Source organism: Symphalangus syndactylus, chromosome 8 (assembly GCF_028878055.3).
Source record: "Symphalangus syndactylus isolate Jambi chromosome 8, NHGRI_mSymSyn1-v2.1_pri, whole genome shotgun sequence".
Taxonomy (NCBI): domain Eukaryota; kingdom Metazoa; phylum Chordata; class Mammalia; order Primates; family Hylobatidae; genus Symphalangus; species Symphalangus syndactylus.
Window position 1 is genome coordinate 138,157,750 of NC_072430.2, and position 15,816 is coordinate 138,173,565.

General features: G+C 37.4%; 1 protein-coding gene across 6 annotated transcripts in view; it reads right to left on the reverse strand.

The window, feature by feature from the left end:
- Positions 1–15,816, reverse strand: part of USP40 (ubiquitin specific peptidase 40) — a 91,840-nt gene that overhangs the window by 33,984 nt on the left and 42,040 nt on the right. For all 6 annotated transcript variants that reach the window (XM_055291016.2, XM_055291015.2, XM_055291017.1 and 3 more), the window contains exons 16-21: positions 15,313–15,632; positions 13,093–13,216; positions 11,716–11,773; positions 4,072–4,125; positions 3,217–3,305; positions 1,571–1,657 (exon numbers count right to left, since the gene is read on the reverse strand). In XM_055291016.2, the coding sequence (XP_055146991.1) occupies positions 1,571–1,657; positions 3,217–3,305; positions 4,072–4,125; positions 11,716–11,773; positions 13,093–13,216; positions 15,313–15,632 (732 nt within the window). The remainder of the gene's footprint in view (positions 1–1,570; positions 1,658–3,216; positions 3,306–4,071; positions 4,126–11,715; positions 11,774–13,092; positions 13,217–15,312; positions 15,633–15,816) is intronic.

Genomic DNA, 15,816 nt, shown 5'->3' on the forward strand with positions numbered 1-15,816 from the left:
GTAGTTAGACCTAGAGGCTTACTCAGATTCAGGTCCAGTTGTTTGGTTTTTTGCAGTAAGGGCATGGGTATTGTTCTGAATTTCTATGTTGTCTGAGTGTTGCTCTTTTTTGGGCTAGCAATCTTTGAGGATCATTGCCTAGGTTCATTAATTTATTAGGAGTTGAAAAAATGTGAAATTCTAAAATGCCTTCTTCATTTATTAGTTGGAATATGTTTATAAATAAAACATCATTATCTCCTTAGCTACCCTGGGATATAGTTTGCAAGGGAAAAACAGGAAAAAAATGCTTTATTTTTTACTTTTATGGTTGCCTAGCATCCATTATAGGTAACAGTGCATATTTTTGTATAGGATCATTATGAACTCACAGATTTACAGATTTTATGTACTTGTTTCAATTAATTTTTATTATTTTTCTCACTCATGTTCAAATTGTCTCATCTTTGACTAGTGGGCTCCTCAATCTCTTTGATGATTCCAATAGTTTTTGTTAGCGGCTTCACTGCTTTCTGTGATGGTAAGATGTTTCAGGCTCATCTTATACATTTCCTGACCTAGATATATAACCAGCCATTATTCTAAGATGCCCTGGTTCCTGTTCACAGAAAATGGTATTTGGCAGCTATAATCTGGGTGCCAGGGGTACTCTGCTGCTACCAGGTTGGTCACTCTTTCTAACCTGTATCAGGGGACAGAGCTGGAAAAAAAAATTTTTTAAGAAAAAATATATGAAGTTCATTCAGATTTTTCTATTACAAATTCAAGAGAACAGTTTTTTTTAAGCCACATTGATTTTATTTGTCTCTCTGTTTTCCAATACTAAAGGTCTCAGTTCTCAATAACAGCAATACAATTATTTACTTTATCACATACACACATATATACAAACATTCATACCACTGTGTGTGTATATAAATACTAGAAAAAATATGCCAAAATGTTAATATTGGTAGGATAAAGAATAATGATAGGTTTTCATTTTTTTCTTTTAATCAATTTCCACATATTCAACATTTCTATAATAAAAAAGTATTATTGATAGAAAGAAAAAAATTGTAATCTTATTTAAAATTTCCAGTTGAGGCCAAGTAGAGTGGCTCACGCCACTGTAATCCTAGCACTTTGGGAGGCCGAGGCGGGTGGATCACTTGAGGTGAGGAGTTTGAGATCAGCCTGGCTAACATGGAGAAACCCCATTTCTACTAAAAATACAAAAATGAGCCGGGTGTGGTAGCAGGTAACTGTAATCCCAGCTACTCAGGAGGCTGAGGCAGCAGAATCACTTGAACCTGGGAGGCAGAGGCTGCAGTGAGCTGAGATCATGCCACTGTACTCCAGCCTGGGTGACAGAGTTGAGACTCTGTCTAAAAAAAAAAAAAAAATCCAGTTGGTTCACCAATTGTCAAGCTCCCAAAATAATTCCTCTAGTGAGTACATATAATTCTCTGAAGTATATCATATTAGGCCTAGTTTAGGACTTCCAAATCTTAACACAGGATACCACTGTTCCTCACAGCAAACATACAAACACACACAGCCTCTGAAAACAAAAGGTAAAATTACTTACATCTCTCACAGATATTGTTTCTTCCACTATGATTTCCATTTCTGTCCCAGGTTGAACGTCACTCCCCATTGCAAAAAACAGGAACAACTAATATCAAGACAGACGTGTAAATGCAATTTAATCTGAATTTAAAAATCCAATAAATGTATTATTTACTTTAAAAAATGTAAAGCCAAGGGCCCATGAAACTTTAACAAAAAAATCTCAATTTATATGAAAATATGACTATGACTAATAACTTGTTACAATTTAAGCAATAATTATGCCTACCCAGAAGTATAAATTGCTTCATCGTCAATGTTTTTTACTCCTAATAAATGTCTCTCACATACACTACTTCTTTTTCTTTCTTTTTTTTTTTGAGATGGAGTTCTGCTCTTATTGCCCAGGCTGGAGTGCACTGGAGCAATCTTGGCTCACTGCGACCTCTTCCTCCCAAGTTCAAGTGATTCTCCTACCTCAGCCTCCCATGTAGCGGGGATTTCAGGTGCATGCCACTACGCCCAGCTAATTTTTTGTATTTTTAGTAGAGGCAGGGTTTCACCATGTTGGCCAGGCTGGTGTTGAACTCCTGACTTCAGGTGATCCACCCGCCTCAGCCTCCCAAAGGGTTGGGATTATAGACATGAGCCACCGCGCCTGGCGAACATACACTATTTCTTCTACTATCATCTCCATCTCTGTCTCGATCACTCCCAAAAGGAATTTGTAATTACTACACACAGTTAGCATTAGTATGTTTTTTCTGAGTCACTTGGTTATGATTTTATTTTCTGCCAAGGGATTCAAATATTACAATTCTCAAGACTCCAAAGGAAAAATACAAATCTGATCTCTTATTCAGTTCCTTATAGCCCTGCTTTTCCTTTCTAATTCAACCTCACTTGTCATGTTTTCCCTCCTATCAGCTTGTCATGCACTACTATTTGCTAGAGTTCAGGGGAAAGCAAGTTAAGGGGGAAGTGGTCGGGAAAGTAATGAAGTGAATTTGGGAACCATGGGCAACCTGATTTGAGTCCAGATTACCCTGCTACAGGGTATTCACAGTAAGAATATCCTTATGATTTCTGCACTGTAATAAGCTGATTAGCTGGGTATGGCTTCTGGCAAAGGTCAATCCTGATGGTGTTTTATACTGAAAATGGACACTGATAAAGACAAGGGGAAACGGAGGCTGCTCTGAGACTATTATATTAGTGCAGAGAGTAAGTCCAAAATTAATAAACTGTGTTTCACTAAACCTAAAATGCTACTGAGTGTTAGACTTACTATTTTCTGTACCAGTGTCAGCTATAACTGCAGAACGTCCCTGACTATAAGATGCAACCTAATCTCACAGATGTAAAAACGTGGGAAAAAGGTGTATCTTAGAACTTAGGAAATATAGTGGTTGAAAGTGGTGGCCACTCAACATTAAAGATTCCTTTTAACCACAAAATCTTCATAGAAAAAGAAACATAAATATGCTTTGGCATATTTTATATTTAAACATCTAGAACTATAAGGATATATTCCTAAAATAAAATGTATGATTTAAGAAAAAAACTTTTAGAGAAAAACAATATTACTGGAGTAGTTAAGATACTAGTTATAATTCTGGTTATGGAAGGATTGATTTTGTTTTGAAACAGGTGACCTTATTTTACCTGGGATGAACTTGGTGCTTTTCCAAGACACAGTCCCAATGAACTTCCCATCTTCAATTCTGCTTCCTTCAAAGTATAGCTGTCCGGCACTTAAAAAAATTTTGATAACATGATGAAGGTTATTAATTCCTAGCTCTCTAAGAAAAATAAATACTTAAATCAGTATTTCTTTGAAAATCAAGAATATCAAGAACGAAGAAAAATGAGTTGCACTTCAGGCAAAAGGATTACATGCACTAAGATTAGGTTTGATTTTCAATTTCCATACTCTAGGATATTTTGTTCCTGTTTTCTACATAACAATGCTAAATGGAAGCTATGAATGTCTAGTTTCCTACTTAATAAAAATGACTTGTTCAAAGAGCTGTTGTTTATATGGATTAAAAGCCAGATAATCCAAATCAATCCATAAATGAAGAAGTAGCTTCTTCGAAGTTTAAAGTTGAGACTATTATCGTCAATAATTAGGCTCATCTGTGACTAAATTAAATCTAATGGTAAGAGGTGATACAGAGATGAGAACTGAAGATTTTATTTCATAATTGGTATCACGATAAAATTTGCAAAAAATGGAAAAATTTTGAAGATAAAGCTGGAAAAAATATAACTAGATCAAACCCGTGACTAAAATGAGAATCAGATAATCAGAAAGAACGGTGTTTCATTTAGAAAACAGAAGTGTTTGTTTCTGGTTAAGGTTTTCTGTAATATAAGGGTAAGATACCTGGATGAAAATATGTCCTATAAATCAGTTTCCAAAAGGTAATTTTTAAATATTAGGTACTGGAGGCCACTATTTATCAAGAAAGACAGATGAGTATAAGCTATCTTTTGAAAGTTATCAAAAAGATTTACCTGGACAAAGAAGCTTCCCATTTCTATCAATAGGTCTCAAACAGCTGTTGTCAGCTATATATAAAAGGAATATTATTTTTCTTAGTATATTATTTTTCTTAGAGAGCTAGGAATTAATAACCTTCATCCTATTATCAAAATAAAAGGAAGCTGGTTACAGCATCAAACACAGAAAACAAAAGAGAGATGCTGTATTGTGTTAATTAGCAGAAAACTACAGAAAGCTAAAAACAAAAACAAACCAAAAACCCCCCACCAACCAAAGAAAAACCCGCAAAATAAGTACAGGCAGTCTTTGTTTTGTGCAGGAGTGCAAGACTAAAAGTACCAGGTGAAACTGTGCAAAACAATCTTAATAATCAATGGAAAAATTACAATCGTTCCATGACACTTAAAAATTTTTGTTGAAACATTTAAAACCCTCTTCATTATTAATATATGTATTGGGAAAGGAAAAAACAGTAAAACCAATATTCATACTATAATTTAAAATACTAGAATCTTTGAGAATTAAAATGTTTTCTGTCTTTGTAAATTACATACGAAGAGTAGTTTAAACAGGGCTTGGTTTCTTCTCATTGTATAGCTTATACTATGGAGTGACATCTTTCCTATCCTGTGGCAAACTGTCATACTCCTTTCTAAGTTTGGATCAGCTTCCAATATCTAGAGTCTCTTGAGTGACAGCAGGGTCAACATTCCCAGAGGTAGCTGCTGCTTCTATAACTCCATATACTTTTGTTTCTTTGTGTACTTTCTTCTCTGTTGGTCAATTCCCTCTTTTGATTATGTATTCTTGTAAAATATCATGGTGGGTTTAGCACTGCAACACAACTACATGCTTTGCTGTCTGTGTAGTAAAGTGAAGTGTACATGCAGTGACAAACCACCAGCAGACTTGAAAGAACTGAAGTGAATGTTACTGCTTGTGGTGCACATGTGTTATTTATGTGATGAATTGTGCCCTGAAGAGCTGGCAGTCAAGTGTGTACTTTATTCAGTTACAGTTAATATACCATATACCATAGTTGCTGAAATTTTAACCATCTTGCTGGGGGACTGATGTTATATAACTAAATGGTAGTGATGAAATTTGTGCATGTCAGAACAGTACAAGCAGACTGCCTATATTTAAAATATGTTGGGTGATTTTCTGCTTATTAAATGGGCCAGCATGTGCTATGTTTGAGGATACAGATTCTTGCTTTGGAAGAATATATTTCTTCAAGATCCCCTGGTGCTTGGAAGGGGCATACCAAGTTTTCAGTTCAAACAGAATTCTTAAAAAGTAGGACATAAATTGGAGGGGTGGGGGAAGGTTGAGTGTTCTGAATAGACAACAACGGTATGAGCCTTAGAAGTTCTAACTTTATTAGACCACAGCAGAATCTCTTTCTGAGATTCCTGAGTTCAATATCTTGTATTACAGTAATATGAGGCTAGCATACAATTCTCACATAAATCTCTTGTCAGCGGAAACAATTTACTTAAAGAGTTCCCCAACTTAAAAAGTGCTTTTACAATACTGTCTCTTTAAAATCTGCTGCTTTTCACTGAACAGGTACTTACTGTGTATTGTCTATGTGCCAGGCACTGTGCTAGAAACTGGAAACACAGTGGTAAGCAAAGCAGTGTAAACTCAGTCCTCACAGAACCTTGTCTAATGGGGGAGGTGGATGTTAAAAACACAAATCAAAGGGCAGCTACAGCGATAAACGCTACGAAGGAAAAGTACAGGGTGTTAGGAGAGTACATCAGCGAGATTAACTGGGATTGTGTGGTCAGCGATGAAAGGAGGAGGAACATTTCAGATGAGACCAAATAAACAGCTGAAGTTAAAAGCAAAGGGAAGAGAGTTGAAAGAGAGACTGAGCACTAAGAAGTCTTGGGGGTTAAAGAGAGCTTGTGCACTGAGAAACGCAGAAAAGTCAGCACGGGAAGTGAGTTGTGAGTATGCAGAAAAGCAGATCACAACAAGGTTACAGTTAAGCAGGGGTCAAATCATTCAGGTTCTTGTAGGTTAAGGAATGAACCTACGTGCAATGGAAAGCACTAGAGGGCTTTGTACGGAGGAGTGACAGGATCTAATTCACAAGTATTGACGATGATCAAATGGTTTGGAGGGGGGCAAGAGTGGAAGAAGGGAGACAAGTTACAGGGGATGACAGCAAACTATGCATTTAATAAACCAATGACTTTTAATGGACTTTACTGAGTTATAATTTCCTTATAATAAAATACATCTGGTTTAAACGTACAGTTAATAGTTTGATAAGTATATAAACATCTGGTAACCACCAGCAAACTGAGGTATAATTTGCATCATCCCCCCTAAAATTCCCTGTGTCAATTTGCAGCCAATCCCTCTTCCTCCCAATCCTGATCTGCCTTCTGTAACTACAGCTTAGATTTTATTTGTCTAAAGTGTCCTATGTATGGAACCACACAATACGTGCTCTTTTGCATCTACTTTCTTTGTCTTGGCATAATGACTTTGAGATGCATTCATGTGTTGCATGTGGTGGAACTAGCAGTGCCTTGCTCTTCAGTGACGAACAGCATCCATTGCTTAAATACACCATCATTTGTTCATCCATTTGCCTGCTCATGGGCTCTAGGATTGCTTCCAGTTTGGGGTTAGGAACATTTATGTCTTTATAAGTATATATGTTTTAACTCTTATTCAGTAAATACCTAGATGTAGAATTGGTAAGTGGATGTTTAAATTTATAAGAAATAAGCTAACTTTTCCAAAGTGGCTGTACCCATTTTACCCTCCCACCAGCAACATATGGGAGTTCCACTTGCTCCACATCCTTGCTAACACTTGGTTGACTTAACATTTTAAGTTTTATTTATTCCACTGGGTGCACAGTAGGGTGTCATTATGCTTTTAATTTGATTGCTAATGATTCTGAGCATTTTTCCCTGTACTTACTGGTCATTCATAGATAGGTCTTCTTTTGTAAAGTGTCTGTTCAAGATTCTAAACTTGGGTTAGGTTACAAGGTTTTTTTTTAATATTCTGAATGTAAGTTGATTGTCAAATACGTGTTTCATAAATATTTTCTCCCAGTTTGTGGCTTGCCTTTTCAAATGCCTTTTGAAGAGTAGAAGTTTTAAATTTTAATGTAAATTAATTAGGCTTTTCTTCCATGGTTTGTGCTTTTGAGTCCTATCTTTAAGAATACAAAAACCTTTCCTTTTTTTTTGAGACTGAGTCTCGCTCTGTCACCCAGGCTGGAGTGCAGTGGTGCGATCTCAGCTCACTGCAAGCTCCGCCTCCCGGGTTCACACCATTCTCCTGCCTCAGCCTCTCTGAGTAGCTGGGACTACAGGCGCCCACCACCATGCCCGGCTAATTGTTTGTATTTTTAGTAGAGACGGGGTTTCACCGTGGTCTCGATCTCCTGACCTCGTGATCCACCCGCCTCGGCCTCCCCAAGTGCTGGGCTTACAAGCGTGAGCCACCGCGCCTGGACTCAAAAACCTTTCCTTATGATAAAGTAACAAAGATTTCCTCATATGTTTTCTCCCAGAAATTTTGTAGTTTTAGGTTTTAACTTTTAGTTGTATGATCCATTTAATTTTTGCATCAGGCGAAGTGAAGCTTGAGGTTCATTTCTGCACATACAAATATCCAAATGGCCCAGCACTATTTGTTGAAAAAATACTATCTCTCTGCATGAAAATACCTTGGCACCTTTGTTGAAAGTCAACGACTATGCACCTATTTCTAGATTCTCTAAGTTCCACTGTAAGTATTTTAGGCTTCACGGGCCACGTGATCTCTGTTGCACATTCTTCTTCTTTAAAAAGCCCTTTACTAGTGCGAAAACTATTCTTTGCCCACTGGCTGAAAAAAAACAGGTTGTAGACCATAGTTTGCTGACCTCCTCTCTATATGTCTACCTGTATGCCAATATACACTGTCTAGAGTAAGCCTTGATATCAGATAGTGTAACTCTTCCAACTTTGTTCTCGTTTTCAAAAGTGTTATGGCCACTTTAAATTCTAAGTATTTCCATAAAAATTGTAGAGTCAGCTTGTCAATTTCTTTAAAAAATGTTAAGATTCTGTGTAAGAATATATTAAATCTACAAATCAACTGGGGAAGAATTATCCTCTTAAGAATATTGTATCATCTGGCCAGGTGCGGTGGCTCACACCTGTAATCCCAGCACTTTGGAAAGCTTAGGCGGGCGGATCACGAGGTCAGGAGATCAAGACCATCCTGGCTAATACAGTGAAACCCCGTCTCCACTAAAAATTAGCCAGGCGTGGTGGCAGGCACCTGTAGTCCCAGCTACTCAGGAGGCTGAGGCAGGAGAATGGCGTGAACCCGGGAAGCGGACGTTGCAGTGAGCCAAGATCGCACCACTGCACTCTAGCCTGGACGACAGAGCGAGACTGTCTCGAAAAAAAAAAAAAAAAATTAGCTGGACGTGGTGGCAGGTGCCTGTAACCCAGATATTCGGGAAGCTGAGGCAAGAGAATCGCTTGAACCCAGGAGACAGAGGTTGTAGTGAGCCAAGATTGCTGCCCTGTACTCCAGCCTTGGGGACAGAGCAAGACTCTGCCTCAAACTGAAAAAAAAAAAAAAGAATATTGTGTTGTCTGATTCGTGAATGTTGTATATTGCTTTATTTATTCAGGTCTTCTTAAATATCTCACAGCAGTATTTTCTAGTTTTTAGTGTACAGGTCTTGCACATATTTTGTTCATTTATGTCTAAGTATTCCATAATATTTTATGCTATTATAAATATTTTCTTAATTTTGATGTCAATTTTGTTGTTGTTGTTGCTGGTAGGTAAAAAGGCAATGAATTTCTGTATATGATTTTGAGTTCTTGCTAAATTTACATGCATTAAGATACTAATTCACATTCAGTAGAATGGCCATGTTGGTGTGGATACGGTGATTAGGGAATACTTCAACACTGCTGGTGGGAACGTAAACTAGTACAGCCACTATGGAAATCAGTGTGGAGATTCCTTAAAGAACTAAAAGTAGAACTTCCATTTGATCCAGCAATCCCACTAGTTGGTATCTACCCAGAAGAAAAGAAGTCATTATACAAAAAAGATACTTGCACATGCACGGTTTTTTTTTTTTTTTCTCTTTTTTTTTGAGACGGAGTCTCGCTCTGTCACCCAGGCTGGAGTGCACTGGCATGATCTCAGCTCACTACAAGCTTTGCCTCCTGGGTTCACGCCATTCTCCAGCCTCAGCCTCCCCAGTAGCTGGGACTACAGGCGCACACCACCATACTTGGCTAATTTTTGTTGTATTTTTTAGTAGAGACAGGGTTTCATCATGTTAGCCAGGATGGTCTTGATCTCCTGACCTCGTGATCTCCCCACCTCGGCCTCCCAAAGTGCTGGGATTACAGGTGTGAGCCACTGTGCCCATCCTGCACCTGCATGTTTATAGCAGCACAGTTTGCAATTGCAAAATCATGGAACCAACCCAAATGCCCATCAATCAATGAGTGGATAAAGAAACTGTGGTGTGTGTGTGTGTGTGTGTGTGTGCGTGTGTGTGTATGATGGAATACTACTCAGCCATAAAAAGGAATGAATTAATGGCATTTGCCGTGACCTGGATGAGGTTGGAAACTATTATTATAAGTGAAGTAACTCAGGAATGGAAAACCAAACACTGTATGTTCTCACTGATATGTGGGAGCTAAGCTATGAGGACACAAAGGCACAAGAATGATACAGTGGACTTTGGGAACTTGGGGGGGAAAGGTAGGAGGGGGACGAGGGATAAAAGACTACAAATAGGGTGTAGTGTATACTGCTCGTGTGATGGGTGCACCAAAATCTCACAGAGCACCACTAAATAATTTACTCATGTAACCAAACACCACCTGTACCCCAATAGCCTATGGAAAAAATAACAATAAAAGCTGTGCTCAAAACATGTTAAAAAAAAAAAAAAGTCAAAACCAAACCAGTAACAGCAGATTCTTTTTTTTTTTTTTTTTTTTTTTTTTTTGAGACGGAGTTTCGCTCTGTCGCCCAGGCTGGAGTGCAGTGGCGCAATCTCGGCTCACTGCAAGCTCTGCCTCCCAGGTTCACGCCATTCTCCTGCCTCAGCCTCTCCAAGTAGCTGGGACTACAGGCACCCGCCACCTCGCCCAGCTAATTTTTTTTTGTATTTTTAGTAGAGACGAGGTTTCACCGTGGTCTCGATCTCCTGACCTCGTTATCCACCCGCCTCGGCCTCCCAAAGTGCTGGGATTACAAGCGTGAGCCACCGCGCCCGGCCCAGTAACAGCAGATTCTTAAAAAAAAAAAAAAAAAAAAAAAAGATGGCTGGGCTCGGTGTCTCATACCTGCAATCCCAGCACTTTGGGAGGCCGAGGCGGGCGGATTACCTGAGGTCAGGAGTTTGAGACCAGCCTGGCCAATATGGTGAAACCCTGTCTCTACTAAAAATACAAAAATTACCCGGGCGTGGTGGCACATGCCTGTAATCCCAGCTACTTGGGAGGCTGAGGCAGAAAAATTGCTTGAGCCTGGGAGACGGAGGTTGCAGTGAGCCGAGATGGTGCCACTGCACTCTAGCCTGGCTGACAGAGTGAGACTCTGTCTCAAAAAAAAAAAGTAAAGATAATCACAATTAATCATAGATTGACAAGGACATGTAGAAACTGCAACCCTGACACACTGCTAGTGGGAATATAAATGGTTCAGTCACTTTGGAAAATAGTACGGCAGTTTCTTATAAAGTTAAACATAAATTTGCATATGACCCAGCAATTCCAATCCAGTACATGTACCCAAGAGAAATGAAAACATATCTCCTCACCAAGACTTATGTGTAAAAGTTCATAGTGGCATTATTCATAAAAGCACAAAAGTAGAAACAATCCAAATGTCCATCAATTCATGTTTGTCCAGGATAAACAAAATGTGATACTATCCATATAACGGAATACTAGACTAGTCAGCAATACAAAGGAACAAGCTATTGATACATGCTAAATCATGGATGAACCTCAAAAATGATATGCTATGTGAAAGAAGCCAGACACAAAAGACTATATGTTTTATGATTCCAATTATATTAAATATTAAGAAAATAAACTCTATAGAGACAGAAAGCAAATTAGTGGTTGCCAGGGGCTTGGAATACAAATGGGTACACTGATCTTTTTGGAGTAATGGAAGTATTCTAAAACTGGATTGTGGTGATGGTTATAGAACTCTACACATTTACTGATGATTACTGAATTATACACTTAAACTGAGTGAATTTTATGGTATGTAGATTATATCTTAATAAGGCTGTCACAGAAAGCCTAATGGTAAGTGAATAGTGAGTTTGCAGAATGTACATTCAGTATAGTTCAACATGAATACATGGACTAGATACACATCCACATCAGATATACTCATTGTATCTAGGGAAGGAAAGAATACGTCTGAGGAGGAGAACACAGGGGACTTTAACTTCATCTATAATGTTTCAAACAAAAACAAACATATGACAAAATGTTAATATTTGTCCATTTTGGGTGGTAGGTATCTGAGTTTTCCCTAAATTGTTTTTTGTATTCTCCTATATTTTCTTCAATTCAAGACCAAAATTGAGCTAAACTAAGAACCAAAAAGCAAATGTAAATGATTACCTAGTTCCTTCATTAATTTTAATTCCTTTATGGCTTTAATTCGAATATCAAACACCATCTAAAACAGAGAAATAAAATAATGACTAAGTTGTAAAAAATGGGAGGAGATGAAAATGAGGATTGTCACTGTGTGCATAAACAAATTATTTGAGATATTAATTACCTGACATTTAGTAGTTTTTGCCCACTGGAAATTTTTCCATCCCTGATATTCTTTTATAAGATCAAAAGCAAAAACTTAGATCTTCATAGTTAAGTTTTTACCAAATTGATGTTAATTGGAACAGAAAGGACACCCATAGAAAACTAAAGACACTGTAGAAAACTACAGAAACTAAAGAAACTAGCTGAAAGGCAATAAGCTGACAAACCACTAACTTTTCTCATGAAAGCAAACAAAATAAACTGCAGGCAATCACATTTCTCTATGTCAGGAATAATGAATGTGGGGCCAGTAAGCATAAATAAAAATGTATACTATCAGCCCGAGTGCACTATTTAAAATTTCTGTTTAAATGACTTTATTTTAGATTCTTTCCCTCTTTCAGTTTAACCTAATTTCCTCTAGGATACAAAATCTTGGAAATTTAGGAATAAAACCGATGTCAGACAATCTATCCTCCCACAGTATCCCACACTGTGAAAAGAAGAAACAGAGTGAGTCATAAAGGACTTCACCAAAGTCTCTCACTTAGGGTCAAGGTACAAGATCTTCTGAACTTTAGTGTATTCATCATACAGTGTAAATACTAACACACTTTAAGAAATTATAATATTTATATAAAAGAAAACAACATTCTAGTAAGTTTCAACTTGTTATAGAAAAAAAACCCATAATGAATTGAGACTACATAAATATAAAAAGGTATTTCCTGAGATGATGTTTAAGGAAACTAGTCTTCAAATGGAAAACTGAAAGAGTTCCTTTTAAGAACACCTGGCTTTACAGAAAAACAGAGTATAATGTAAAACAATTTAAGATAAATTTAGAAAACAGAAGCCCACAACACAAAACCAAAACATATGTACACTTGGTTTAAAAAAAATACAGAAAAGACTCTTGAAAATAGCATTTTCAAGGAAGCCAGAGAATTTCATTTTGTGGGAGCCAGAGAATTCCATGAACTAACTAAATAAGTAACTCCCACATTCTAATTCTAGGCTTTGGAGGAAATTTTAAAAGGCATGTATTTTCTTGAAATATGCTAAGGGCTAACACAGGTAAACAAGCAATAATCAAATGTTAAATAAAAAGCTGACTTCCTAAGATCTGAAGTCTATTGAGACAACTGTTCTGAAAGATTAAGGTATTGTTTTCTAAATAAAATTCTGTTAACTGAAAATCTATCAGCCAACCTTTAATTATATTCTACTCACTGTGTTAACAGTTGCTGATATTTTAACTTGCTTCTCTTCAGATTCTAGCTGGCATAAATTTTTAACATGGAGCCAGTCAATCTCATTCATACTAGTGACCCATTTCTCTTCCTTGGTCAACACGCTGTAGGTAAAAAGAAAAGATCAGAAATTAATACCTTTCCTTAGGCATCACTTCCAAAACTCTGCATGTGTCACTTAATGTGACTAATTAGAGGTGACCAAGTTCTACTGAGTCGTCTCTATGATAAGTGGGCTACCTTTGCAGGGTAATGTTAGGCAGTAGTCTATAGAGTCTATATTCATGACTCCAAATATTCTTTGATTTACCCACATAATTTGTTGCCACATTTTTCACAGAGAACTTCTGTAAGTAAACAATCAGTTGCTGGCTTCTGCCTGCACCCTGCAAATCACTAGGGGAGCTTTAAAAGAGCACCTATGCCAGAAGCCTACTCCACTGGATCTAGATTTCATTTAACAACAGGGCAGCCATGTGCAGTCTGTAGACTGACACTGCACAAAGGGGCCACATCTAAGGAGTGTCACACATGGCATATATATTGTATACTGCGTTTTTAAATAGAGTTTTGTTTTATAATAGCAGCCAGCAGTAGAGTATCTTGTTCTAACATTTTCCCACAGATAGTAATAAAGGGTCCTGAAGAGGTGCCTTCTTTCTAATTCACACAGAAGCACTAATGGGCTTGCCGAAGTCCTCTTTGGGAATGTACATCAGAGCTCTGAAACATAATTCTACTCTTTATTGCAGTTATTCCATTCTGAGCTCCTACCTTAAGCTAGCAATCCCAAATAAAACAAAGTTTGAAGCACAAGATGCTCCATGAAGACTACCTTAAAATAGTGAAAAACTGTATGATAATCATGACAATGACCATAATATATTAACTAAAACATTTAGCACTTACTGTGTGTACTTTGTAAGCACTTAACTCTTTCAATCCTCTCAACTCTATGAAGTTGCACTAGTTATTATCCCCATTTTACAGACGAGAAGACTGAGCAGAGAAAGACGAAATACCTTGCCCAAGGTCCCACTACATCCTACTGACTTATCTAGGAGCACAGTTAGGCAAACTATAATGTCACCTAGATTACTATGTAGCATCCAAGGCAGTTTATAAAGAGTCCACAAATCTCAAGGTTGGGCAGGGGCGATGGAAAGCAGGATACAACTACTTATCTACGAAATAATCATTATTAGGTTTAAAAAGAAAGGCACCCAAATGCTAACAGTGATTAACACTGCATGCTGAGAAGACGGATACTGTTTTGGGTCCCTTCTGTCTTCACTTTTGTATTCCCCAGTCCCAATAAATGCATACTGCCTTTTATAAAGGAAATACAGTTCTTATAAACAAGGTAGGGAATGTCTGGAAAACCCCTGTCCAAAAGAGTAATAGTGGTTAAGTGTACTACGAAATAAACGGTCCACAAGTGCTCTGCTTCTCTGCATCAAAGCCACTATAAATAATGATACAGATGTCCTGCAATCTAAGTAAATTTGTAGCACTGAGAAAACAGGGAGCTTGAAGTCTTCAATATATGGAAATATTGCAGTTACAGTGTATGACACATTGACTACAGCAATGTACTATCACAGACATAGATGACAAAAAGAGAGATGCAGTTTTAAATGTGACCACAGGATTCGTGGGGGTAATTTGCCAGGTAACTGCTCTATTTGGGCAACTGGGTTCTCAAGAGTCACAGAAGGGATTATAAGGAAACAATGAGTTGTCTTATGGGTCTCCTGAAACAAAATATCCAGAAACAATTTAGCCATAATGTTAATACCTTCTTCAGGAAAATTTTCAGTTTTCTCTGCGAGAATTTCCTTCGGTTTTATAACTGATCAGAATTCACTTGATAACTTTTAGAATTCACTATAGCTAATCAGAATTCACTTGATAACTTTTGCATTATAGCCAACTAATTGATACTCTACATAGTCTAGAAAATCAGGGATACTTATATTATTTTCTCACCACATTTACCAAAAAGTCCCTTTATAAAACATCATTTTTTTCTGTAAGTTACATAACCTAAAACATTCCTGTATACAATATTTAGAACATAATGTCTAGAAATAAAGAAACATTCAATTCTTGTCACTAAAATAAAGCTTTAGAGTTCTGCTGGGTGGTACTGTAATTAAAATGACTTTTAGAAATCTTTTTTCTCTTGTTAGTGAGTTACCTGTTATCATCATGAGAATCCTGAATTAAAATTGAGCTTCCATTTCTGAGCCCTTGCTCCCTGAACGTCTTCCTCATGTCTTCCTTGGGGATGGCCGCCCAATCCTCCCCACCTGGACATCCAGCACTGTTGATGAAGATGACACCTGCTGGGATTGCTAAGGCTGTGAGGACAGTGCCCACTTCTGCATTAGCTGGAAAGACATGTGGAGATTCTATCACCTGACAACACTTTTCTCCTTCATTGCTTGTGTCTAGATGAAGAACATTTAAAAGCAGAGGTTCGCAGTCAATACCAGTTTGAATGTGGACTCCACCAACCTGCAATCATACCAAGACAACCATTAGTACAGCTGATATTTGCCAACACTGTCAACATAACATGGTAAAAGATTAATTACTCTTAGAGAACAACCTCCATTTTTTCCAAGTAAAATAAAATTTTCACAAATGTCTGTTAAGCATCAGAGGAACAACTTAGATTTTTCTTCTGAAACTTTCTTAT